General features: G+C 51.7%; 1 protein-coding gene across 5 annotated transcripts; it reads right to left on the bottom strand.

Annotated features, from left to right (window-relative positions):
- Positions 1 to 817: 817 nt before the first annotated feature.
- LOC126039698 (uncharacterized) lies at positions 818 to 12,977 on the bottom strand. 5 transcript variants are annotated; one of them, XM_049803218.1, is made up of 16 exons: positions 10,893 to 11,310; positions 10,232 to 10,263; positions 9,898 to 9,951; positions 9,248 to 9,298; positions 8,738 to 8,767; positions 7,629 to 7,676; positions 7,492 to 7,535; positions 7,322 to 7,371; positions 6,297 to 6,517; positions 5,950 to 6,200; positions 5,196 to 5,330; positions 4,751 to 4,889; positions 4,258 to 4,314; positions 4,064 to 4,147; positions 2,652 to 2,921; positions 818 to 1,863 (listed from the first exon to the last, which is right to left on the bottom strand). In XM_049803218.1, the coding sequence occupies exons 1-16, from the start codon at positions 11,018 to 11,020 to the stop codon at positions 1,844 to 1,846; spliced, it is 1,614 nt and encodes a 537-aa protein (XP_049659175.1). In that variant the 5' UTR covers positions 11,021 to 11,310; the 3' UTR covers positions 818 to 1,843. The 5 variants fall into 5 exon arrangements, 4 of the variants coding, with proteins under 4 accessions (XP_049659175.1, XP_049659176.1, XP_049659173.1 ...); XM_049803219.1 differs by lacking the exons at positions 818 to 1,863; positions 10,893 to 11,310 and adding an exon at positions 12,916 to 12,977 and having other exon boundaries at positions 1,895 to 2,921; XM_049803216.1 differs by lacking the exon at positions 818 to 1,863 and having other exon boundaries at positions 1,895 to 2,921.
- Between the last annotated feature and the right edge of the window lie 14,564 nt (positions 12,978 to 27,541).

Below are 27,541 nucleotides of genomic sequence, written 5' to 3'. Positions count from 1 at the left end.
GCATAAAAAACGTGATGACTTTTTTTTCTTCCTTGAGATATAGCATGAATCAATATGATAATATCATATCGATCATACTTTTAAAATACTTGCTGGCATGTAAAGGCATACCGTAATAACACTCAGCACTGGTATCTTAGTTTAAAATCCCTACTCCCACAGACGATCCCCAGCACAGACCGAGTCGTAAGGTAAGCACGACCTCATGCCCGGTGCCCTGCTGACCTTATGCAACTGTAATATTTTAATTCCTTCTGCTTGCGAGAACTGGAACAAAGCCAAACTGAAGACCACAGAAATAGAATTTTTTAAAAAGGTTCTTGAATTTGGTTTAAAGAACCTGAAGGTCGAAGACCTTATCATCTCTTCTCGCCCTCTGCTACGCTATCCCGTCACCCTCGTTATTACAAACAAGCATCTTCTTTCCAGCTTAGATTTACTGATTTCTGCTTCTGACCAGAGGGTCCTATTAGAGTTTTGGGTTTTATCGGGTATTTTAAAGGTGCCCCTGATGGCAATGTCCCGCCGCTTGTCCCAAATTGAAGAGCCAAGGGCAGCTCTGCCTGGGGCTGGAGAGCCCCCCACGAGCCCACCCTGCCTCCCACAGCTTTTTTTTCCCCCCTAAACGCCCCATCAGCAGAAAAGCCCGCGAGGTCCTGGGCACCGACACAGCCCTTTTCCTCGGCCACCCCCTGGGATGTTCCTTAACGTGGAGCATCAAGGCTTGGAAAGACGGCCCACGACATACAACAACCTTGCAACATTTCACCCAATAGCTAAAATAAAAAAATAATCCGAAAAAATCATACGTAAATAGTGTAAATGTTTCCTTTTTAATCCTTATTTTTTAAAAGTATGCTGCTTCTTTCATAAACATACGCAGAGGAAGATGACCAGAAGAATCCTGTGTCTTTAAAAACTAGACAATCTCCTTTATAGCACCTCCGCTCTCTTCTGCAAATAACATTCCAAATCTTTTCCAATTCTGTAGTACGTGCGTTGCCGACGGAGTAACAGCCTTCACAGAGATTTTCGCTTTCCCATTTTAGTTTAAGCACCTAATTCTATTCAAGTTAAAATTAATCAAGTAAAAAAAAAGTATAAAAAGTTTATAATACAGAAAAAAAAACATACAACATTAAAAAATATCTCATGAAAATTGAGACGGGCTATATAGAAAAGTGAAGAAGGAATTCCCAGCAAAATTCAAAGCTGCCTGAAGTCAATAGTGGTGCTCCCATGAAAGAAAACAGAACCACAGCTTAACAAGGACTGAATGTACGCGAGTATATACAGTAATTATGTATATATACAGTGATTACGCAAAGGAATTTATCTGCAAGTTTAGGATCATTCTTCCCTGATCTTGGGCATCTGTCAGAAATACGATGTACCTCATGATTTTGGCAGTTCGATATTTTTTTTTTTAAGGGGACGAAAGTCACGGTGTAACTTTTCTCCCTGTCTTTCCCTGATGTAAATAAAAACGTTTCCAGATAAGGATCATACACCTGAACAAGGTAAACTGGTTTCTTCCAGTGTTCATGTCTTTTAGGACTGGCTCAAATGAGACAAAGCCGGTTGGCAGTGTTGGGTTTCCCCGAACGCGATGCCCGGCACTCCCGGCCGCGGTGCCGGGATCCACCGCACGAGTCATTGCCCCCGAAAGCCTTAGGTCTGCTCGTATCCGCGCAAAACTTCATTTACGTTTCTTGCGAAGAGCCCGCCTAAGCTTTCCGCTGAGCGATGATGCCTTGCGTCGTCTTTCCCAAATCTCGGCGAGACGCCGGGGAAGCGGCCGGAGAAGCGTGACGTGAAGCTCCCACCGCGCTCCTTCACCGGCTCAGCACCGTGCCGAGAAACCTGAGGAGAGGAACCCGCACAAACAAACACAGACGGATTATCTCATCTCTGGAAGTTACTGCAATATTCAAGTTAAAATCCTAGGAGACAGCGCAAGGCTACGGCACGGGTAGGTTTGTGAGGGTCAGATGAGCGAGGGAGCACGACCAGCTCGCCACCCTTTGCAGCCAGGTTGCTTTTAGGGAGAAGGAAGAAAGAACAAAGTTTTGCCTGTTCCAGAAAAAAATATATTTAGGTTTTGGGAAAGGTTCCCCTTGGCTGGCTGAGTTCTCATCTCGGTGAACAACTTTGGTCTGCAGAGGATGGACCGAACGTAAGGAGCCCCGCAGAAATGAGCGGGAGCACGCGTGGGCAGTGAGGAAATACGTACACACACACACACACGGGTCTGCAGGACCGAACCGCAGAGTCATCCGTCAGGGGAAGGCGTTAATTAACCCTTCCTACAATACACAAGAGTAAAGGCCCAAACATCTCTTCTTTGGACTCCCCGAGACAATGAAGAATTGGCTTGGGTATGTAACACTGATTTGTTTGAGCGTGACGGCCAGGTCCCGCTGAGAGTACTCTCAACCCGGTCAGTGCAAAAATATTCATTTTCTAAGTTTCTGAAGGGAAGTATAAAAATGCCGCAAGAAAGAAAGTCATTGCTAATATCAGAAGGGAGACAATTTTGACCTACGTAGTAAAACACGTACTAGGTATTTGGTACACCCTCTGACGCGAATTCTTAAAATACACCTGAAACACACTGATGTAATTAAATAAATGTAATGGGAAGGCGATACCTTGTAGGGCTTGCAGTATCTCATGGGACGCTTTTTCACGGAGACTTCTGTACAAAGCTTCTGCAGTTCCGTTGCCTTGTTCTCTGTCTCTCCACTTGCTTAACACCAGAAATTTTTGCATATTAACTTCTTCCTCCGTTGCCTGAATCTGCTCAATGTCTTTCATCTCCATCTGAAGACACTCAATAGCAATTTCTCTCCACTGCCTACCAAACAGCTTTGCGATCACCATCAGCTGTTGATCAGTTAAGATTTTTATTTCAATTCCATCTGAAAAGACATAGAACAGATTTAATACTGCCCTTCTCATTAAACTTGTAACTAAATTACACTATTAGTTCTGTGCGCGGCCAGGGGACGTACGATGAAGGTGATCTTCTTATTCAGATTATCCAGCAAGCTCAGAGCCAAGCGCTGCAGAAAAGCACCGAAGGACTACGAAGCCTAGCTCACGAAGACGACAACACCGACTGTGTGCTGGCTGCTGCTGTAAAGAGATTTTTTCCCCATTTATAAGCAGCTGTTCATCCAGCAAAAGAACCTCCCTTGGTACGTTATGTTACCAAGCACCCAGAAATTGTGAGACATGTAATGTTAAGGCCACACCAAGCACTCGCTACCTCCCGGCACGTTCAGATGCCCGTTGCTGTCGAAGCCTACGGCTGCTCCAGGAAGGTGATGTTTGTTTTTCCTTTAATTACCACGGCTCCGAAGTCTCAGCCCGCGCTGTTACACAGACTGAGCGGCTTTCTGCATAAACCTGAGGTTCTGAGGGATGGAAGCTCTCCCTCTGGTGGCTACACGCACCCATAAACAAACACCTACGTGGCTACTTCTGCTGATTTTTTTTGTCATTGACTTATTGAAATAATATTATTTCTTCTCTGTTTTTTCCAACAAACTATTAGTAAATGAGTAGTTCCTGGGTGGGAGCTCCCAGCCACCGAGTATCTCTGACCATCAGGACATCACATGTCAACAATAAGTGGGAGCTCTTTTTTATTTTTTTTATTTTTTTTCCAGAAAAACTTAGCCTGTTATGGCTCAGGAGATAGCCCAAATGCAAAATCTGAGACACACAGCGGGAATTTCCTTCAAAAACAGCCACTATTTCCCAGTCCTAGAAGACAATATCATTTTAGCTGTCCCTTGTAAAGCAAATTTCCTAGCCGTTTTTCCCCATTTACTTACCCAGTGAACGACAAACAGTGTACTAAAGCATACCAATGTAGGTACAAATTCCGCACCTACAAAAGCAGTGCTTTCTCCTCCCCTATTTCCTGCTCAGATTTGTGCAAGTCTTTAAAAGAGCGAGCTCAGGTTCAATTCATGGGCTAAAAAAAAAAAAAAAAAAACCAACCCCACAACCACAACTCAAACCTGTTATTTTAAACGACACAGAAATGCTCTACCTGCAGTATTGCCAGTCTTTTGCTTTTTGCTGCAGAGCTCGTCTTCTTCCAAAATGCTGAGGGCTGGTTTCCGCTTTTTGACATCTAAGAAGCAAGCGAGAGGTGATGTTACTTCTTTCGTGTCACCTGAGCTACAACAGCAAGCCAGGTACCCAGAGAATAAGCAACCCCGACTTATCTTCAGATCGACTTACTACTGACTGCGCTTCTTTTCTGCTCGTTTTTGTTCTGATCGTAATGTATCCAGTCACCTGGGAAACAGTTTTCAGAGGAAACAAAAGGTGAGGGAGGAATTCCCATTGCTATGCCCTACATCCAACAATTCTCAGGCACAAAACCAAGCTGCTGGGTGGATTCCGGCTGCTGAGCTAAGATTTCACATAATGAGACGATTTTTCCCCTTGTATCCGATGTGCTGCAGCACGCCATCTATAATATGCAATAGAGATTGCATATTATTCCCAGTAAGTAAAACTAAAGCGGAGCATCCTCCCGCACACCCCGCAGCCGTCACAACATCCACTACCCGACCTCCCGGAGCCGTTCTCTTTGTGTTTTATCAACTCCGGCTCCAAATCCCACGATTTTAATGGCGGGAATTTAGGTGCATCTAAGGGCGGAATTATACCCCAACTCCTGCATCTTTTCCGCAGGAGCGAACTAGCCGTGGGAAGACCAAAGACTCACTCTCCCTTAGTCTTGCTTTCCATACGGTCGCATCAGACTCCAGCTCAACCAAAGACAAGGTGAAGTCGTCGGGTTTCTCCAAATAGACTTCAATGTAACTTTTTAGTTTCAAGAGAGATCCATCGACAAATTCAATTTCCTGTACAATGTAAATATGTTAAAAATAAATACTTATCCAACGCGTAAGCTAAAGAGGAGGTATTTGGCTGTTGGCACAGATCTGAGCCCAACTCCAATCTCCCCAGGGTGTTGCTGTTGACTTCAGCATCAGGATCTCATCCCCAAATTTTAGGGCTCTAAGAGGCAAATGCTTTCTGCCGCAATGGCAAACGAATGTGAAAAATGCCCTTAATGCCAGTGCAGGAACGTACTAGGAAAAGCCATTTTGTGTCATGTTTCTAATTAAGAGGCCATGCACGAAAAGAGGGTTGTCTAAGGGACTTACCTCTGGAGTTATTTCAGCTTCTGGCTCGCAAATTAATCTATACCTCTTCCCTTTCTGAAGTAATTTTTGGCATACAGGGGGCTTGTCAATTTTAATGAACTTCTTATTTGAATGTTTTACGGCTCTTGAGATATCCTAAAATTTAAAAATACAATTCAAATTTTAAAATACAATTTAAAAGTTACTCACCTCAGTAAAGGAATTAACATTTAAAACCTGTGCTAATGCGGCTCCTTGGGCTCTCTCCTCTGTCCCCAGCTCTACGAAACGGCCGTGACCTGTCCCACACGGCAAACTTTACAGAAAGCTGCGCACTAAACACCATCCTCAAAAAACGTCAAAAAAACTTCTTCAGCTCCTGCGCTACCCGGGTGAAATTAGGCAGAAGAGTTTGCGACCCGAATAAAAGGAAGGTTACTCGTTGCTGCCCTCTCCTACTGTTTGCCTACGCATTGTAGCGGGGAACGGGCGCGAGGACAAGAAGCCCTTTCGGGTATAAACCCTGAGCTCCGTGGATTTCGGTGGCGAACAGGTTTCTGATGTATTTCTTTTCTGAAGCATCGTACCCTAACTTGGCAGACCTTTTCAGTATGGAAGTCTCATTATACACGTACATCGCTATTGCCTGCCAACAGTAGGGCGAGAGAAGAGCATCTCTCCGCCGAACCCATCCTCCGCGTAGCACCCCCATAACCAGCCCTGCCCGTATACTTCTACGTCATGCCACCCTAGACCCCCCCGACACGAGCCATACCTTTATAAAGGAGTCGTTGTTTGTAGCCACGTAGACCCGAAAGGATAAGGAGGGATGCTCGTCGACGACTTTGTAGAGGATGACGGCACCGTGGTACTGCACCGGCTCCTGGCTCTGGATGAGGGGTCCCACGGGCGAGAGCGAGCTCACCAGCCACTTGACGTGCGAGGCCGAGTAGTCGGCGGAGGGCTCGATGGCTGCCCCCTCGCCTTTGACGTGCAAAACCTTGAAGGCCATGCCAGCGCCATGATCTGCGGGGACGCGGGGCCGTCTCAGCGCCTCCTGTGCCGGGGAGCCGGCACACCCCCCCCCCCCCCTCCCAAAGCCCCGCACCCGCCGGCACTCACCGCCGAGGCAGAGGGAGTGGGGAAACTGGATGGAGGTGAGAGCCGGCGTCGAGTCGCAGCGCACGTCGAAGAGGGGGCCGCCCACGATCCACGGCTTTTCCACGAGGTTGGCGTATTTGCTCCAGGATAAGAGGGAATATGTGATTTTGACGGCCCCCGTTACCTCAAAAATCAAGCCCGTGAGGCTGCACTGGTAGGTCCCCTCTGCGTCCAGCTGCACCCTGCCGTGGGCAAGAGTCACCCGGTTAGTTTATTTTCCGCCGCCTAGTAAATGCCGTTAACAATGTGGTTTGCAAGGGATAACAGAGAAACTCCCTTCCCAACAAGCGCAAGGCGCTTTATCTGAATAGCACAGAAGCCACAACAATTTTTTCTCTCCAGTCTCGAAGTTTAAACGATCGCTGGAGTGTTAAAAACTGGCCAGCAGGACCCTGCCAGCGCATGCAAAATAGCCGTCATGAACATTTTGCGTAACGTTTCCTGCAAACGAGGCAGCTGCTTTTACACAAAGGGCTCAGCCCGGCTCCCGTCGACGTCGGAGCCAACACCGTACGCCGACACCGTCGACATCGTACACGGACAACAGCAACGTCACACACGGACGTCACCAACGTCACACACCGGTGACAACTTCCAAGACAGAGAGAGGGCGAACAAGGCTGGCATCCAAAGAAAAATGCAAGCTCGGTGCAAACGGGGAGGATGAGTATCCCTGTGAAGCAGGGCAAGACCCCTCAGGTGCGTCCGGACTAAAACAAGCATGTAAAAATGTGCCTGATGTTAATTGCTGCAGCAAGACGAGGCAGGCAGGAAACCATCCTAAGAGCTTTTTTGGACCAGGATCTGGACGCAGCAGGGGCGGCTGCTCTAAGTTGTTTATTTTTAAGGATTTGGGGGCATCTTCTGGTATAAGTCCAAATGTATCTGTGCAGCAAATTAGTCTTTTTCCCCGCTTAAACCGAAGAGAGAAGTATCTTGATGAGAACAATGTAAATGGATACCCATTATATTAAAAAAATCCATACACATATTGTCCTCCAGAAAGCATCCTAGGGGTCACTTCCTCCTTCTGGTCCTATAAATAGATTTTAAAAAAAAACCATATTTAAAAAGGTGATAAGAGAGCAGAATTACGTTCTGCAAATTGTCTCATGAAAAATACGTGCATCTTTTTTTTTTTTTTTCATGAACGTACATTTTCATTTCTGCAATGCTCACAGGGTGGCAGACACTTCACTCCTAGTGAGAAAACAGGAAGATGATCAGCTCATGAAAAGCAAAGTACTTAAGCATTCAGAAAAAAACCCCAGCCCTCAAGAGATCCGTTACTACCTGATTCATTGCAGCACGCTAGCGATTCCTTCTCCTCCTCTTCTTCATCTACAAAAAAGAAGTTGCAGCAAACACCTCAGCCTCCAGCGGGTTTCTGCTCCCATACCCAGCAAGGACAACCCACCAATTTAATTCGCTTCCGTTCATAAAAACCCGAGGAGAATATTCCTAGGACTAAGTTCTTGCAGGCACACTTGCACACCTGTGCGTGCAGGCTTTGCGCAGCGTGGGGATGAAGCTGAACCTCAGGATACAATTTTCGTCAAAAGCTCGTAACTTGCCCAAACTACTGGAAATTTCCACTGGGGTTAAAAACCCAGATTCATCCCCGGGACGAGTCTCACTGCGCCAAGTACAAAGTTCAACCACCCGACATGGAAGCTGGCAACGGCGCTTCCCCGCGAGCAGGTTAACCGTGCTGCTTGCAGTGGATTTGTCCCTAAAATGATTGAAAAGTGCCCGAATCCTCCTTATTAACCCCGCAACGCAACAGAAAGCAAGCAGAGCCGACGCATCGGGCGAAAGCTTTTAGCCCAAAGGGTGGATTTGGCAGAAGCCGAGCGGCAGAGCCGCTCGCTCCCGCTCCCCCCGTCCCACCAAAACCCCTCCCCGCAAGCTGGGACTCCAGCCGGGCTGTCCCAAAGTCATCCCGGGACATCAACGCCCTCCCGGGCAGGCAAATGTGGGAGAGGCAAAAAACATCTCGCTGCAGCGAACGGCCTGGAAAACATCAGGCAAACACCACCCGGCGCGTTGGCTCCCTTCCCGCGGCCAGGCTATTTCAGTCCCCGAGCCGCAGCGGGGTTTGCGGCGACCCCGTGGCAGGCAGAAATTCGGCTCGGCTCCGTCCGGCATCTCCCCGCACCCCCAGCCCCGCGCCGGGCTCCGTTTGCGGAGAAAACCGCGTGCCCCCCCCGGGCGAACCCCCTTCCTGGGTGCGTGCTTTCCGGCAAGTCGTTTTACCGAGAGACGCGGAGGGGGACGGCCGGACCAGCTCCTAAATCGCTCTCCGGCCGTCACCTATCGCTACCCTCGTGCGTCCCTTACCCGTGGCGGCTTCCTCGCGCCTTGCGAGACGGATATAAGGAAGAAAAGAAAAGCACGCTCACCCGACCTCCTTCCATCCAGCTCTTCCGCATCTGATGAGAAAAAGCCTTGTAATTATTTAACTAAAGACTATCAATCTTACAGGAAACCAGAATAAACTGCTGGTGGTGGAAGCCGCGTAAGCGCAAACCCGCAGGCTTTTCATCAACAGCAAACGCTTCCTTTAATTCTTTTCCTGTCCATCCTGTTTTGCCACTTTTGCTGCCAACTCTCAAGCAGATTTATAGCCTCTTGGTGTTTGGACAACTAGTGTGGTGTAAAAACATCTGCGTGTATTGTGTCTATGAGGCTAAAGCAACATTAGCTGCTGCTCCTCTATTATTGCCCTGCTCAAAACTGAGCGGCTGGGAAATCATTTGCTCACAAAAACATCATTCTCCTTTTCAGCACGCGATCACCGAATTAACGGTCTTATGCAATAACGCTGCAACTACTCCCATGAAAAGCAGCTGGTTTAAGCTGAACGTAAATTTTCAGAAGAGGAAACACAAAAACCCCAACGCGATGCTCACCTGACTCCTCTTCCAAGCTACTGCTGGAGCTGTTTTCGGAACTGTCCTCTCCTTAACAAAATTACACCCCGTTAGTCACAGGCAGAATGAAACCACGCAGTGCCACCGGTAAGTAAAAGGATACATCTAGAAGCTTAAACACACCAGACTGGTCAGCAAGCCAGATAAAATAGGAGCAGAAAAAGGTCCTGAGGCACCCTTAGGCAGAGAGGAGCATCAGAGCATCAAATCCCAGCACCAGGGGAGACTCGGGGGTCACCCGGGCCCTTCTGAAGGGTACGGGTGCCGTTCGAGACGCTTAATTTGAATGTTTTCTACAAGCTGGGACTATTTTGGAGCTTCACCTGTGGCACGTCCCAGTCCACCCAGTTAAATTACGGTTTTCCGTGGCACGCACGTGAGGTGGGAGAAGCATCGGTGGGAGCCGGCGCGTCCCACCAGTGACGTGACTCACGGGGATGCGCCATACGTGGCTTCCATAAATTATTCTGCCAAACCTAAGTCGAAGAGAAACCGGTATCGCAAAGCAAGCGACTTGAGCTGCAACAGCGTCTACGGGGGTTCTATCAACGTTGCGGGGAAACGGCGGGCGCAAGGCCGGCCACGCCACCCCTCGCGCGGGGAAAACCCGCAGCCACGCGTGTGCTCACCCGCCGGGTGCTCCTCGGCCGAGCCCTCTCCCTCCGCGCCGCCAGCCGCCACCTCTGCAAGAGAAAAGCGGTCGGGGGATATAAGCTTGAAAGAGATTTAACTCTTCTCTTGGCCGTCTTGCGCTAGGGAGGTCAGAGGAAGGGAATAAAGAGCAAAGGAATATGAATTTTAAAAATCAGTATAAAAAAACCCCAAACTCTCATCCGTTAAGCTAAGGCGTTACACTCTGCTTTTTAAAGCCCCCGGTTATAAAATTGGCATTTCCATTCCAAAGGATGGGCGTTTCTCGTAACAAACCCATGTGAAGCGCTGTATTCCACAAAATTACCGTACCTTTTTCATCTGAAGAGAGGGACTCGGCTCCGCTGGAAGACAAAACGGGAAATAACATCAGCAGATCCATCAGTCCTTTGCCGCGTCTCCACACAAGCCGGCATTTACCCACCTCCCTGCCCGCTGGCATCGCTCCCTGGCTTTGGCCAGGCAATCCCAGGCTATAAGGTAACTTAGGATGGGGGTTTGGTGATTAAAAATTAGTTTTCTCTAACGTCACCCCAGCCCTGGCTCTCGCCCTTGCCGTGCCGGGGACGCCTGGCTCTGCTGCACGTGTTTCCCACCGGCACAAGCCCTCGGCCCCGGCCCCTTTTGCAAAGCGCCCGGACTTTTCGTGCCAGGCACCCGTGGGTTTTGGTGGCGATCCCACCGATCTTCTTCAGCGAGGCACGAAGCTCAGATAAACACGGCGGCTCAGACGTGGCAGATGACCCCAACAGAGCCCATCACCCCTTTGCGGCCCGTGGCAAATTCAGACCAACCTTCAGTCTCCATTCGCTCTTGAAAAAGGGAAATGTACTGGTTTTATCATTTGCGGATAAAGATCAGGTCTGGAAACCTTCCTGCGAAGCTCCACAAAGCTCCACAACGTCTTTCCTGCGGCCCCACCGAATAACCACCGTAAAAGCTGCTGCCGAGGAAGGGAATCGGGCGCCGTTACCTTAAACTGGCAGGTGACATCCAGCTCTCCTTCGCTTCAGCGGCACAAGCAAATATCTCAGCCCCTCGCCCGGCCAGCGGCCAGCTGGAACAGCAGCCGCGCACGCCGCGCGGGCAGGGGAAGAGCATCTACCCCCTCGCTTTTTTGGAGGCAGGTGAGGGATCCCGACACCGCCCCGGCAATGGCGAGGGATGCGGGCGAGGGATGCTGGCGACGGCGAGGGACGCCAGCGACGGCGAGGGATGCCGGCGACACTGAAAGATCCCGGTGATGGCGAGGGATGCCGGCGAGGGATGCCGGCGAGGGATGCCGGCGAGGGATGCCGGCGACGCTGAAAGATCCCGGTGATGGCGAGGGATGCCGGCGAGGGATGCCGGCGAGGGATGCCGGCGAGGGATGCCGGCGAGGGATGCCGGCGACGGCGAGGGATGCCGGCGACACTGAAAGATCCCGGTGATGGCGAGGGATGCCGGCGAGGGATGCCGGCAAGGGATGCCGGCAAGGGATGCCGGCGAGGGATGCCGGCAATGCTGAAAGATCCCGGTGATGGCGAGGGATGCCGGCGATGGCAAAGCCACGCTGCCGTAGTTGCTTTTCGGCAGCTCAGCTCAGGAGACTGATTTTGCCCATCCTGGTCTGCCACCGTGCATCTGCAGCCCATCGGCTCCGGGCCCATGCGTTTGAGCGCTAGGGCAACTCAAACACGAAATTAAAAAAAAAAAATCAAAAATGAATGGGTGGTGGTGGTAGAGGCAGGAGATGAAATCTCCTAATGTATGGCTGAGGCAGTAGGGGAAGCGATGCGAGCAAGGGGGGTCCTGGGCGAAGCGCGGTGGAGTAGGCGACTGCGCGGGGATGCTCCCACGCAGCCGGGGCTGTAAGGGTTTGTCGGTCAAGGGCAGGGAAAACGGTGCTGGGACCAGTTAGGCGCGGAGGAGAAACTGGGCAAGGGTTTCACCGCAGGCGCGAATGGGGAATTACACAACGGGGTTTGCGCTTCCAAACTGTATCTTAAAAAAAAAAAAAAAAGTAAATAATGACATAGTATCTGAAGGTTTGGACAAAGCCAGGATATACCCCAGAGACGGTGCCTGAGCCAAGTGCTGTTTGTGCAACTTGCTAAATAAGGTTTGCTTCTCCCCCTTCACGGTTGCAATGCCCTCCTCTTAAGCTAAAAAAACCACACTTGGGGGGAGAGAAGCAGAAAAAACAAAAAAAAAAGAAAAAAAAAACCAAAACCACCAAACAAAAAAACCCAACCAACCTCAGCCCTGTTTACCATAAAAAACGCTTTCCCCGCAATTAACTACAATCAGGGAGAAAGCCACTGTCAGCTCGACCCTCCCACCCTGCAAAACCCTCATGTCGCGACATTGTTTCCGAGCTCCCCCCCTCCCGGAGCAAAACCCAAGCGAGCTGACCCAGCTGGCGAGCGCAGCATTAAAGACAAAAAAAAACCTCCAAGCGGGCTCGTTTCTAAAGGGTCCCCTCCACCCCCCCGGAGCCCGGTTGTAGCGATACCCCCCGGGCAACCGGGGCGGAGCCGGGGCGGGGGGAGCCCGGGGGCGGCGGAGCGGGAACGCCGCTGGCTCGGCCGGAGCTTTTGTTTGCCGAGGATGAGGAGAGGGGGCTGGGGGGGGAGGAAGAGGAGGAGGAGGAGGAGGAGGAAGGGTAGGGGGGGGGTTTGGGGAGCCCCCGCTGCAGGTGCAAGGCTGGGCCTTGGGCCCCAAAACCGCTGGGGATGGGGGGGGGGGGTGAAGGATGCTGGGGGGGTACAGGGGGGGCATGGGGAGGGTGCTGGGGGGGTGGGAATAGGGGCGAGGGGTGGGCAGGGGGTGCCGGGGGGGGGGTGCGGGGATGCTGGAAGGGCGGAGGGCGGAGATGCTGGAGAATGGCGGGGGGAGCCGGGGATGCTGGGGAGGCCCCCGGCAGGCGGGAAAAGAGGCGGCGGGGCGGTACATGGCGGCGGGGAGGGACGGGACACCCCGATCCCAATTCCCCCCCCCCCCTTATCCCCGCTCACCTGTCGGTCTCCTGCCCGCGGCGGGACATCGCGGCCGGAGCGGCGCGGGAACCTGGAGGGGAAAGTGCCCGCCTCCCCGCGGCTACGGGGCGGGGGCGGGGCCGGCTGGGGCCACGCCCACGCCCCCGCCTCCCGGAGGCTAGGGGGGCGGGGCGGCTGGGGCCACACCCACGCCACGCCCCTCTCAGCCACGCCACGCCCCCCCCGTGCGCAGTGTGTCCCGGTTCTCGCTGGTCGTGTGTGCCCAAGCGGGGGGGGGGGGGGGGGGGGGGGGATGCGGGGCTATAGGGGTCCCCACGTATGTATGGCTGCTATAAGGCACCCACGGCCCCAGGTACTAGGGGATGTTGGTACGTCCTGTAGGGAGGCGTGGGTCCGCACACTCGTGCGCCTGGTGCGCGCACAGGTACCTCTACGCGCTGCGCAGCTGCGTACCTATATATGTACGTATATCACACATACACACACGCTCTCTCGGTTTAGGTGTGGATATACATAGCATACCTTCATAAATATATCTATACTCTTCATATACCGGACATACTAGGTATTACATATTAGAAAAGACTAGAGGTACGGTATATACATACTAGATACAGAGCGTCTATAGGTATATGTCATTATATACAGTAAAAACACCTCACCTCTGTGCACGCAGGGCGTCTAGGTACAGCCCTCACACCCGCCGGCGGTGGCAGGGACAGGGGGTCCACGCTGCCGGGGGACGGGCAAGTTGATGCCCCAACTTGGGCACACCGGCCCCATAGGTTGGCACCGCCATCGGCTTCCCAGCTGGTGCCATATGGGAATCCAGGGAAAGCAAGGTCGGGAATGCGCTGCCGTTGACGCTGCCGCTGCCGCCGGTGCCGTTCCCATTTCCCTTTTCCTAACCCTGTGGATAGGCAGGGTGCGAGGACTGCCAGCGCCCAGGGACACCTTGGCATCACCCACCGTCTTCTGCCGGTGGGAAACGCCGTGGGCAGCTCCACAGTTCAGGAAGGGAAAATGCCAAATGCAGCCCTCGCGGCTGGCGTGTCAGGATCTGCCTCTGCGGTGCTGGCAGAGCTGCCTATTAAAAAAATAAAATGAAATAAAATTAAAAAAAACCAAACCAGCCTAAACCTGCAGCAGCACATAAGTCTTCTGCTTTTTTTAAAAAAAAAATAAAGGGAATATAGGCTTCTCCACCAGAAGCATTTTGGTAATAAAGTGCTCCTGGAGCATCTAAGGTGCCCCTAGCATTGGAACAAACCTCGCCAAACGGCACGCACCTCTGCAGGGCAGTGAAAGATCCCTGCGAGAGCCTCCCGAGCCCGGCAGCCAGGGCTGCGTGGGGATTTCCAGGCCTCCAGGCGGGCTCCAGACAAGGAAATCCTTGCACGCCCTCGCACGCCCTCGCACGCCCTCGCACGCCCTCGCACGCCCTCGCTCCCCAGCCCTGCCCCGCTGCCTCCCAGCCGAGCACACCAGGCTGGAAACATCCAAAGTCCTCTCGACTTGTGCCCGGACGAGCGAAGCCCTTTGGAACGAGGGTGTTTTCGACATGTTCGTTTTAAAGCTATTTCTCTTATGCCAAAAGCTCATCCGGCCCCTGCCCGGATCTCGGCATCGCCCTCCTCCCCTCGTGCCAACCCCAAAGCGGCTCCTGGGTGCAGGGGGGGGTGCGGGGTCACCCTTTGGGTGCCTGCCCAGGGCACAGACCAGAAAAAAAGATAAAGTCTGTAAACAAGCATGAGTATATAAGTAAACATAGTCTCAAAATGCTGTTCCAGGTGCCCTTGAAGTGCTCAGCTCCCAGGTCCTCCCGCGCTGGGTATGGATGGGCTGGATGTGGCATCGGGAGCCCCCCCGGCGCTGGCCCTCTCCCCTGTGCATCCAGCCACGGCCCCCGGTTGCCGCCACATCCTGCCCAACAATTCCAGAAAATCCGTATTCCCAGGAAAACACTTGCGTAGAGCTGGCAGGAAGAAGCTATAGGGCTCAGGCTGCAGAGGGTGTTTGTAAAACGGTGACCGAAACCCGATCAAATGAAAAACCATTTGATGTGAGATACTGGAAAAGCGACATAAAGGGTTAGAAAGCGACATAAAGGGTTAGTTTCGGCAGAGATGAAAATGCCAGCAAAGTCGCCGAAGGAAATCCCCATGCAAGGAACACCCTGCCGCCGGGCCAGGCACCGGCAAGTCCAGCCTGGAACAAACTAAGGTAGGTGGAAAAAGTTCACGGAACAAAGACACAAGTCTGAAAGTGAAAATAAATGCGCACAATAGGACACAATGGAGAGTAAATCAGAAAAAAAAGCAAGACAAAAGAGAAATGGAAGATGGCTGTGTGATGCAGAGGGCTTGGGCCGGTGGTTTTGTTTTGCTCGGCCCCATCCCTTGACGGCCACTCAGCTTGCCAAGGGTGGCTGTCCTGAACCATTATTTTCCTGACTTTTTCCAAACATCCTCACACTGAAATGAAAAGATATATTCATGCAATAAACATCCTGATAACTATGCCAACACAAAGCGTTCATAAATTATCCCGGGGCCGGCCCAACCCAGCGCACATTGTTTGTAGAGTCACCCAGCAGCTGTATCGCTTGGTCCAAAATACTCAAATTAAGTCTTTTCCTTCGAGAGCCTGATTCACCACTAGCACATACTGGTCCAGTTTTGCATCAGCAACCCTTTGCCAGTTTAAACTGGAGTCATGCAGTGGTGAAGCAAGGCTTGAATTCAGTTTCCCGAAGCGTAAATCATCTTTTTTTCAAGGACAGGGACAGAACCGATAGCAATTTACAGGTAACTTTAACGGCACTTGCTAAGCTACTCCTTCCCACGGAAAGAGAAAGTTGGACTGTTAATTCCACCCCGGGACAAGTCCGCGCCGGCAGCACTGGGGGTTTTCCTACCTCCCCTCTCCGAGACGAGGCACGCGCGTTGCCCATCGCCGAGGTCTGCCGGGGGAAATCACCGCAGGCGTCTGACCGAGCCTCCGTGGAGGATTCGGGACGCAGAGTCTGAGATGCCTTCAGCTTTTTCCGAGGGTGCCAGACACTTGTCACCTAAAAACCAGGCTCTGTTTGAGCCGTTCAGGCGGGGCACCACGACCGCAGCCACCCCGAGCCATCATTTTCATCCTCCTACGACTTCTCCCCGATTGCAGATACATCCCCCAGACCCCGTGTGGGTTCCCAGCTGTCAGGCAGGGAATGAGCAACGCCACTTCCACAAGAGACTACCCCATTTTACAAGCGGGGACAAATCATATAAACGCAGTCCCTCTACCAAATATGCGGAGGGTAGCAGTTTGTCTAAGGAGTGAGACGAGGCTCCCCCGACGGATTTGACCAGGGTTTTCAGAAGCAGGTTTTTCAGCACAGAAGTTGATAATGAGACTATTATTACTACTACTACTACTACTACGACGAACAGTCTACACGTTTGCTTTTTGGGTAGTATTTGAGCAACTAATGGATTTGCCAGAATACTTACAGAAAACAAGAAAGAGACATAAAGAAAATTGCTCCTGAATGCTCCTGAATAGTCCACTTTGTGGTCCCGGATATTTTTCTGCCCAAGCCTGCCATGACAACCCTAAGTCACAAGGCTGCAGGATTTTCAGTGCTCGGTGGACTCATATTTTTGAAGAAAAGCTCGATCAGCGACCAGTTGTACTTGCTGTTTTCGGTTGGCCGTGCACCATCCCAGTACAACAGTGCATGTGTTCCAGCCATGTATGGGATCATTAAAATGTATGCAAAGCGAGAGAATTTGTTTGAATGTATTCAAAGAATAGCTATTCACATATTCATACAGGAATTTGTGAGAGTACCCTGTGCCAAACTTAAAATGTGGGCTGTAATTCTTAGCTTAGGACAGTACGTTATACTGTACAGTCAAATCCCCTTTGTCAGGAAATTGAGATCTTTTCATTCAAATGACAAACGAGTCACATACTTTGCATGCAATCCCTTTGCTTAAGCGTGGAATTAGCCGCGTTCAAATGGCAGGGGCAGCATCCCGTCAATCTTCCAAAGCCCGGCACTTTTCCTTATTCCTACGTGTCCCTCGTGCCCCTGCTCACCAGCTCGCCTTGGAACCCCATCGCCAGCTTCGCCCGAGCACGGGACAGGTCGTTATTCATTATTACGAAATTAGATTTTTTTTTTCCTCTCCAGCTTTTGCTCGAGCCTCAAGTTAAGCACGCTCTTCCTGCAGCAGCAGGACCGTTCCGTATTGATAGCAGCAGAATCAGGTCCTCCCCCTGAAAGGAAGGGATCAATTTTAATCCTGCAAATTTCCGATTGCTACGGCTTCCTCCTCGGAACCGTTCGATATCGCAGCAAGGCGTCTTGATTCAAGGTGAAACCATCCCCTAAATATTTTCCTACAGCTTGCTGCTATTACATTTGCTTATCTGACAGCGACAGTCGCCTTTCCGTGGGCGATAGGGGTCGGTGCGTGGCTCCAGCAGTTAGCGGCTGGGGGGGGCCACGAGGAAGAGGAACGGAGCCCACCAGTGCCAGGATCAGGCCCAGCGGTCCCGGGCGATGGACGGTGGCGGCGGGGCTTGGACCCACCGTTGAAGAAATGCCGTGGCGTTGCCGTTCCCTGCGGCATTTTTGGCAGCCCATGCCGGTGGGAGCCAGGCAGCCGGCCCATGCCCCAAACAGGGTGCTGTGCCTGCACCCCCCGTGCCCCCCCCAACCATCCGGGGCCTGCGAAAGAGCGTAAATAAAATTAATTATGCTCGCAGGATCCCCAGACCCTTCCGCCGACTCCTGTCCATCTCAGAGGTGCCTGGCCAGCCCCCTCCGGACCCGAAACCGGGGGGGACAGAGATGCCAAAAGCAGCCCCAGGAGAGGGAGAGCTGAGGAAGAGGAGGGAGCTCCCGCCTTTGCCTGGTCATTAGGGCAACGGGATTAATTAGCGGAGGTGCTGTGGGCCGGTGGGTTTGAGATGGGTGCTCCCCAGGGCTCCTACTGGTCCCCAAACCCCTTTACTGGGGACTCGCCCCCAAACCCCTTTAACTGGGAACTCGGCCCCAAACCAGCATCTTTCTGGCCGCCCTTAAAGCCATCCTCAACCGGCACCGACCGAAAGTTTCCTGCAGATGGCACCAGCTCCTCGGGTCCAGGACCGTCGCTCCGCGGAGGCTCCGCACCCTCCTGGCCGCTCCGCACCCGCCTCTGCCGTCCGCTCGGTTAAAGGGTCACGAACGATCGTCGGGAAAAATTATAGCCCGGTGGGGGGGGAGGAAGGAAGGGGAAAGGGCTCATTTCCTTAAAAAAAAAAAAAAAAAAAAAAAAAAATTAAAAAATTAAAAATTAAATTCCTGTTTCATTGCAGGGCGATAGCGTTACGGAGGAGTCGGTGCCCGGCTGCCGCTAAATGGGGTGAGCTGGTTAATCACATCCTAAAGGTACGAGTGGGCTCAGATACGGTTTTTATTCAATTCCCAACTCTTCATTTTTCTATGACAGTAGAGTCTCTGGCCAGATCTTATCCACTGTGCAGAAAACATCCAGCCCCAGACCCATATATGCCCCAGCATTTGATAAATCAATCTCACGCTCGCTTTTTTGACAGCTGGACCTTTGGGAATCTTTTTTTTTTTTTTTTTTAATTAAAAATATTTACGTTAAAAAGCACAATTCCTGGTGACCTGGCTCCAAAAGCGCCGTGGTGCTGTGTCACTCCAGCTCCGGTCTCCGCGCCGTCTCCCGGTGAAGCAGATGCTAACCCACTTGGAAATAAATCCAGATGCATTAGGAGGCTTTTTTTTTTGCTATTTTTGGGTGTGTGTGTGTGGGGGGGGTGTCTTAAAAAAAGTCAGGGACTGCTCCTTGCAGTAAGAGACCACGTAAGGAGAGAGGAGGACTCCGAGCTGGGAAAGAAGAGGAAGGAAACCAGAGGGAATTGCTGGATGCGGCCGAAAGGACAGAGAAAAACTCTGGCTGCGGCCGGCGGCAGAGGGGAAGGGCGGCGGAAAGTCAGGTCAGCTGAGCACACGCGGGAAATGAAAATGAAAAGAGGAAAAATGGAGTTTTAGCCTCAGACACGTGTTAGCCTGTTCAGTAAAATATATATTACAGGGCACCACACGGTTTGAGGAGGCGGTGGTCAGAAAATCAGTGTTTCCCCTCAAAATGACATCCAGGGACCCCCAGGAGAGGTGACACGTCAGAGCCACGACAAATATTCCTGGATTTTAGCTCAAAAAATACAACCACGATCACCGGGGATGGATCCCAACGCCTCCATCTGCATCCTGCTCTATTTCTGATTTCATAATTGCGTACAGGCCTGTGTATAATATACAGGCATTAGCTGGTTTTAATTTCCACTCACTTTTCTGCAGACAGGCTTTTGTCTGGAAGCTATAAATGAAAGCATCACACATATATCACTACTTGCGATGTTGTGTTGTCACTTAGAGAAGTAATTACAAACAGCCCTCTTCTTCTTCGAGGTGAAAAGGCCAGAAATACGTCGCTTGACTCCCTGCTACACAGAAATGGGTGAACATCTGTGTCTTGTAATTATACCACCTGTATTTACTCCATTCTGCTCCACGCCGTGTCCTCACCCTGGATCCCCGAGAGATGACAGAAATTGCGGGAGGCCTCGTAACATCTGCACCGAAGCACTTGCCGAGATGCGGTGCACGGCACGGGGAGGGAGGAGGATGCTCTGGGCCCAGAGTCTCACTTTTTTAATCTCTTTTTTTTTACCGTATCAACTTGCAAAATGACAGGTGCACGCTGCACGTGAACCGTGTGCTTTGAGCTTTCCATTCGCTTCGAGAAAAACTATTTGGGGGTGGTGCGTGACCATCTCCATATCCCAAATGATAGCCCAGCACTCCTGAGGACTCTGCTCTCCCCTACCACCAAAGCACCCTGCAGCTTGTTTTGTTAAAATGAAATCAATGCCGTTTGATTGTCAAAAATGTTTTGAACCACTGGTATTTCAGAGAGTTACCCAGCGTGATCAGAATTAAGAGCTTTCCCCGTGCCATCGCGTGAGCAGATGACAATTTGGGTCTCGGTGCTGCAAAGCTGCTGACACGGGAGGAACCCAAAACGAGTGGCTTTGCCGAGCGAGAACCAAACCTACAAAGCCGGGCCAGAAAACCCCCCTTCCTCCATACCAAAATAATTAGAGCCATCCCAGCCTGCACTGACACCATCAAACACACTTTGTGCTAAACTCTATTAGTCACCAAAAATCTTGTTTCTTACATCTATTCATGTCCATTTATGAAAAAATAAATAAACCGAGCAGGTCCTGTACTCTAACACGGCTTCAGCTTGCCGGCTGCCGGGCACACCAATAGTTTGAGCTGCCTTGGAAACGTTTGCGCCGATGGGAGCTGGGGTTACCAGTGCCATTCGGCATGTCCAAACTGGTGAGGCGCCCATTAGCATCATCGGGCAAGACGCAGCTGGAAAGGGTTATGAATTTAGCAGCGTACCAGTCAGATAGCGAATCGATAGCAGAGTCATTAAATAATGGCTCTAAAAAGGCAACGAGTTAATTATAGAACAAACAGATGGCGGCAACGCCACCAACAGCGGAGGGTACGACTAGTAAATCCCATCACGGGGGGCTGACAAGGTGCCCCCCGGTCCACGGGTCCAGGCAGGTAGAGGGTAGGGTGGCTCTGGGGACGGTAAAAATCACCCAAGACCTTTATCTGTAGCAGCCCAACTGCCGACGGGACTAATACATTTGTGTTGATTGATTATTCTGGAAGCAATGAAAGAAGCAAAAGCAATTTAACTAATTCAGTCCTCGGAGAATTAGCCAGCGATGTAATCTCGCCGCTATCAGTTAGCTCTGGTGTCTCTTCCCGGAGGCGCCGGTACCCACGGCTCTGGGCTCCGCCAAGAGGCACTTTGGATGTTTTGGGGGGGTTTTTTGCATTTTTTTTGTTTCGGTTGATTTCTGTGGAACCAGGGGTCGCCCAGCATCCATGCCCGAGCTCAGCATCCCACCCACTGCCCCTTTCCCCGTCCCCCCCCAGCCTCGGTAGGGCTGAGCTTCGCAGCACGGCGTGGCGAGGTTTTCTTCTCTCGACAGCAAAACCCTCATACGTTTTCCATATTTTTACCCTGACTTTCAGCATTCAAAGGTCAGCTCCCCCAGATGCAACCGAACTAATAAATCCAGCCTGCGCAGAAAGCCGGGGCTGGCTCGGCGATGGGGGGGACGAGGCAAATCTGCTATTTCAGCTTGACGGGACCCACGCACCTCATTTCCCAACACGGAATATTTGCCCTTTTAACACCCAGACCCACCAGTATGTGGGCTGCCGAAAAGGGACCCACCGAAGCCCAGCTGTGTGGTGGCCGGCAAGACCCCCCCAGGTCCAAAAAGTGGACGCGGGGGGGGGGGGTGGACAACCATGCCGGGTCCTTTCCTGTTTGCCGCGCCGCCTCCGAGGCCGGCGTAGTTATTTATGGCGTGTAAATGCCACGGTTAAAAATAGCAGGGTCAAACCTCCCCTGCCCCTTCATCCTCCCTCCGCGGCTGCCGCCTCCACGCAGGCCCCCCCCCGACCTCAGCATCCTCATCCCTCCCCCCGACCTCAGCATCCTCATCCCTCCCTCGTACGCTTTTCCGAAGCGAAGCGCACGGGGCTGCACGGCGGGATGCTTCCCCGCCGAGCGCGCAGCTATCACCCCCCTCCCACAAAACAGCTGGCAGGTTTTTCTTCCCTTATCCCCCCCCTTTTTTCTTTTTTTTTTTTTTTTTTTTTTTTTTTTTAACAAGATACCGACCTGCTGCTCAGGCGATGCCCTGACCGGCCTCGTTGGATTTACCCCCAACAAAATCCCTCCGGCTGCAGCGTGTCACCGGTACGCGGGGAGCTCCGGGAATTTGGGCCGGTACTGACAAAAGCGGGGTGAGAAATGTTTAGTTTAGTAAAAGCAAAGCAACTTCAGACAGAAGGGAAGAGCGAGAGGAGAACGGGAGAGGGTTTTGAGCAGGACGGTGCATCGCCCCGCTCTTAGTGACCCCCACGTCCTCCGTGGCGGTGGGTTGCACGAAAACTGGGGCCACCCGAAATTCCTGGGTGGGATGGCAGAAAAGCAGCCGGGCTGCAGCCAAGGTGACCCCGCTGGGGCTGCAGGAGCTGCCGGAGGGGAGGAACGTCCCGGAGCATCCCCAGGGGGGGAGCACCCCCGGCTGCACCCCCGTTGCGAGCAGACAGACATTATTTCACCTCCTGATGCTCGGGGTGAGCTCGGGATGCTCGGAGGCAGCCGGCGAGGGCCCGGCCAGCTGGGAACCGCTCCTTCGTGTGCCTTCTGACTCATGCGATTCGTGGGGGTGGCAGAAAAACCGCTCCGAGAGAAAAAGGAATGGGAAAGAATCCGTTGCTATATTTAACCACAAATAATAGGAAGAGGCTGAGATTTTGGGCTAAGTTGTAAATAACAGTGAGATGAAATCATCTCAGAAATTCATGACTGGATCATGGCAGCCTCTTGAGAAATGGCATGACTAACGAGGACCGCGGCTCAGAAAAATGTTGCCCCCTGTGAAAAAAAAAAAAAAAAATTCAAAAAAATAGGTTTTTGGTTATTCCAGACCACTGCAGCGATCCTTCCAACTGTGACAAATTGTCCTTTATTGCCTTTTGGTTGTTACTGCATTTTAATACATTTCAGCATTTCTGTGTTCAGCTGCTCGTACATCCATCCGCCGCGCGCCGGCCATCCAGCCTCCTCCCCGCCTGCGGCCACCGGCCGCTCTGCCAAGGGCCTCGCTGTCATCGCGGGAGTTCAAATTAAATGTGGGCTAAAGGATGGTGTTGGATCGAGGGTATAACCCTGGAATCATTTTTAGAAATTAATATAATTCGATTCAGAAGAAAAACAGCCATTGGAGCAAATCACCCTTATTACATGAGCATTAGAGGAAGAGATGTTCATTATTTGTAACACTAAAAGCCTCAGCCAGAACTCACTGCGTGAATGGGAGCCTTTCCACGGATTCAAAGGTTTCAAGCCCTTACTGCAAGGAATTATTGCAAGGGGAGAACTAGTGCGATCCGATCTTCCTAATGCTTCTTTTTAGTAGAAGGAATAAAATAGAATACGTGAACTGCGACGCGCCATCTGGAAAGCCTGACAACACACTTGATATCGATATCATTGGCCTGCGACATTTCCACCTTTTATTTATTTGAAGAAAATACATTTCATTTCTGGAGGACATCCAAACTTGTTAACAGAAGAACTGACCTAGCCCAGGAAGGAATCGGAGTCATGCAGGAGTGTTTCGGCCTCTCTCCCTCACTTTCTCTTGTTTTTTAATAGTCTAACAGCAAATATTTGCTGGCAGTAGGGATTTCTGAGCTGTGAGGTAATGGCTTTTTTTTTTTTTTTTTTTTTTTTACATATGCAGAGTCATCTTCTTGTTTCTTAAGCCCTATTGCAGTTACAGATGTGCTTGAAAAATGTGAAGCAATAGACCTCAGCTTCCTAAGTTTAATTCAAGCAACGTAGAGCTTTCCCTGAGCAGTGCTCCCAGCTCGCTGCCGATGGGCTTTCTGAAGACCTTCTTCAGCAGTTTTTACAAAAACGTTAAAACCTGCATATTCTTTATTTCAGCGGACCGTTGCAAAGATGGCCGCAGACATTATGATACCAGTGAAGCTGCAAGGGCTGAGCTTGTTTCTATCTACAATCCAGACCGTCACCCAAAGCTGCGCTTCCCTCCATCAATCCGTGGGATTATTCCTGCTACCAAATACCGCTCACCACGTGTGAGGCTTTCCGAGCCTTGCCCAGAAAGAGAAACCTCAGCTTCATTATGTGCTTTCCAATTAGTTTTCCCATATTTGGGGGAAAACATGTAAGAGAAAAGGAAATGCGGATGCGAAGCATCATTGTACAAAGAGCATTTCAGGTAGCAGGCTCCCGTGGAGGCGAGTTCAGAGTTACACAAATGCTAATGGTCGCGGGGACAATTACGCGCACTATAAAATAATTATTTTGCCAGGTCAGCTCTTTGGCACCATTTGAAAGATCTGAAAGTCAAGTATTTAATGATCCGCTACTCCAAATGGATCGATGTATTTCTGCAAGGGGTCATTTGCAGGATCGATAATTGTGCATCCCCTGCAAAACTGGAGAAAATCAACTTCTGAAGCTCCTTCCCAGAAACCGCTCGGCGGCCCTGGAGTTTGCCCGAGACTCCAGGCAGCCACAAAGTGGGTTTCTCACAGCTTGTAAAAAGAGCAGATTTCAGGATGGGGGAGGCACGATGTGGCCGCTAACGATGATTTATTCATGCTCAGCGACTCCCGGGTGCTGCCCCAGTGCTCTGTTGTGCTTGGGGGGCAGAAGAAAACTCCTCGCAGGCCTGGGAACAAGCGCTGGCCATCGGCCCGGACCACCCCAGGCTGCCACGAAGCTCCTGACCAGCATCCAGAGGAGGAGGAGGAGGAAGCATGAAATAGGAGACCCATTTGGGTGGGCGAGATCTTCCCCTCATCACTGGTGTTTGGGCTGGCTGCATGGGGAGAAATGCTTCCCATTTACGCATATTCTGCTTTAGCATTAAAAAATGAAAATAAATAAATAAAATTTTAATATATATATATATATATATAAAAACAAAAATAAAAGAAAATTCATGAGGGAGTTCTCACAACCAAACTTATGCTGGCCTTTTTTGCTGGGAAACTAATACCTGTGACAACATGCCCTGACTTTTCAGCTCCCCACCTGCGGGTAGTTTCCCAGAAAAAACTGTTTCTCTTCTTCCCCCTTTGTCAGTGAGGTTTTTCCCTTGGCCGTGACCCTTCCCGGCTCCGGATGAGTGCTTGCGGCCGCATCCCGGCCGTGGTGCGGCGGTGGCAGGGGGACGGTGATGGGAGGACCAAGATGCAGGGGGGGCGTGAGGAGCCGTGGAGGTGCTGTGCCACGGTGCCTGCGCCTGGTTTTTAGGTCTCGCTCCCTAAGCGCGGTAACCGGGATCTTACTTGGTGTTTTGAGATCTAAAGAGACCACCGTTGCAAACAGTTAAGTGATAGAGGCGTCTGTGGATGTGCAATTAAAAGAATGTATGTTACAGCATCCTGATGATTTTCAAGACTACTTCTGACAAACATCTGGGCCATCCCATCTGTAATTTCACGTCTCTTTCATCAGCGAGAAAGGTCACAGCGATACAGAAAGCATCTTGAACTGCCTAAGAGCGATGCTGCTGCTAATAGAAACAATGCCTTCCTTTACTATTGCACTCCCATCCCTGTCAAAAACACTCGCAGGATGATGCACAAGCCTGGCATTCAAAGAGTCAGTCGCCTGGAAAAAAAGGCAACTAAGTTTTGATCTAACCAGAAGAAACCCCTCAGAGCACGCTGGGACTGCTCCGGCACACAGGGACGCTCGCCGCGCATCAGTAGCTGATGGCATTGATTTGCCAGAAGCTTTCAGTGCTATGGATCAGACGAAAGTTCAAACTGTTGAATTTGAGCTTTCATATAGATGTAATTAACTGGTTGTAGGCTCATTAAAGAGAATTACAAGGCGAGTGATGAGGTTTGAACCCCAGACTCTCCTGACCGCTTTGACGTGCCAAGCCTGAGCATCACCTCCGAAACGCACGTCCCTGCTCAGCAGGCAGAGAGCTGCCCCCGCGCCGCCGGCTGCCCCCGGGGGACCCCGGCCCGTCTCCACGTCACCAGCACAGCTCGGCCCACAGCATCTCTTCCCCCAGATGTGGCGAATCACCGCATCTGGCCCCCACGCTCGGCGCATCTCACGGGAGCCTCTGCCGCCTCCGTCCTCACCTCGAGTGAGTCAGGAAACAAACTCTTTGCATTCCCCGGCCGGACCGTCGCCTGCGGGTCAGCCGGGATGCGAGTGGGTGTTTATCGCCCCGTTTCGGGGTCCGGTGTGTGGAGGAGGAGAGGCGAGGGCTGCTCCCCCAGGGAGATGAGCGGGGGTCTTGCTGCATCCCAGTTTTCACTGTCCCAGTGCTGCCGTCTCCCCAGTCAGACCAGCTCAGTGGTCCAGCTCCTTGACCAGTGACGGGGCCACTCGGGGTCCCAGGGAGCAGGTGAGCAGCCCCTACACCGGGCTGGCGCTCAGCAGAGCAGCCACGCTTCCAAAAATCACCTATCCCTCGTCCCCGTTAGTACCCGCAGCCTCCTACGACTTCATCGCTCGCATCGGTGCCACCGATTGCTGCTGGTTGAACCGATTACCCCTGCCCGTCCACCATACCCACAGCCGGGCAGAAGACACTCTCCAGACGTTTCCAAAAGCCCAACCAGCAGCTGACCCAGCTCCACCGATGCATCACCCTGAATCCCCCCAAACCCGCAGAGGATGCAGCATCTACACCCGTAGCTGCCCCAGGACGGCTACAGGCATCCCCACGCAGCCTCCACGCCAGTGGGGACGAGTCCCCTGGCCCTGACCCCACGCGGGGAGCTGGTATTTCTGCATTTTCCCAAGCCGGTGTGGGAGCTGGGGCTGCTGGAGCGACCGTAGCTGCATACCAGGATTCTAATTCTTATTTATTCTTGCTATTACAGCATCCTGTTCCCTCCAGCCACGGTTTTCCCCATCTGACGGGGCACAGAGCCGATCCTCAGTCCCTTCTGCAGGCTGAGCACCGAAGCCCGCCCCACGGCGCACGCTGGAGAACCAGCCAAAACGTTCGCTTTAACGACCTATCAACAGGCTTTAATATTTCATAGCGCTCTGATTGCGGAGTTACAGCTTATCAGAAATGTTGTTAAAATGCGGCGCTTTATTAATGGATAGGTTGGCTTTGCCGGGCGCCCTGCTGTTTACTCACTGTTGTATTTGCCTTGAAAAAAACCCCACATTGGTTATTATCAAGAGTCTGAAGTAAATGCAGCCCCAGGCAGGGCAGGGAGCTGCTGCCGGTACTCAGCATCCCCGATCCTGCCGGCCACGGGCTGGGACACATCCCTGAGGCAGAGGACCAGGGTCCCCGCGGTCACCCCCTCGCGTGGGGTGGCAAAGCCGGTGTTGCCCGGGCAGGTCGGTTCTAAAGCAGCTGGGGCCGGGGCTGTGCCCCCCTCTTGCCTCGGCTCCATGCCTGAAGCCCACCTTTCCCGCAGTTCCCAGCTCCAGCATCCTTCTGCAGGGAGAAATGCCTATAAAGTGAGGAAATGTATGCAGAATAAACCCCTGAAGATACAGAAAGAAACCGTGGTTTCTCGCTGCTTGCCAGAAGCTCAGCACCATCGACCCCCTCCTTCCTCTCAGATTATTTTTATGCAAACTTTGCCCAATGCTGTATCGCTGCCGAGAATCTTTTCTTCCCATCTTTGTTCCTGAGCACCATAAAATCTGTGATAGATACACTAGGCATGAATGACCCAAATGTAGGGATGACAGCAGAAGTATCACTTACAGATGTCAGCAACGAAATCATCGCAGGTCGAGTAAACAGGACAAAGGAAATGAATACATCACACGATGGTCACGTAGGTGGGTTAGCTGCTGCGTATCAGATTTGGCATCATCACCTAAAAGGAAACCAAGCAGAAAAGTACTGGTCATTTTTTGCCATGTTTCATATTAGTAAGTTTTTCCGTGACTAGATGAGACCTCCGTCTCCTCTCCCGGTTGCC

The sequence above is a fragment of the Accipiter gentilis genome, chromosome 6 (assembly GCF_929443795.1).
Source record: "Accipiter gentilis chromosome 6, bAccGen1.1, whole genome shotgun sequence".
Classification (NCBI taxonomy): domain Eukaryota; kingdom Metazoa; phylum Chordata; class Aves; order Accipitriformes; family Accipitridae; genus Astur; species Astur gentilis.
The sequence above is the reverse complement of the archived record's forward strand: the minus strand, read 5'-3'. Positions and strand labels throughout refer to the sequence as shown.

Coding starts and splice junctions, on each gene's coding strand:
- LOC126039698 (XM_049803216.1), bottom strand. CDS start 11,020: ATGCTCTTCCCCTGCCCGCGCGGCGTGCGCGGCTGCTGTTCCAGCTGG. Junction 6,518..7,321: donor CTTTCTGGAGGACAATATGT/GTATGGATTTTT, acceptor TGCCCACGGCAG/GGTGCAGCTGGACGCAGAGG. Junction 4,890..5,195: donor AAGCTGAAATAACTCCAGAG/GTAAGTCCCTTA, acceptor TACATTGTACAG/GAAATTGAATTTGTCGATGG.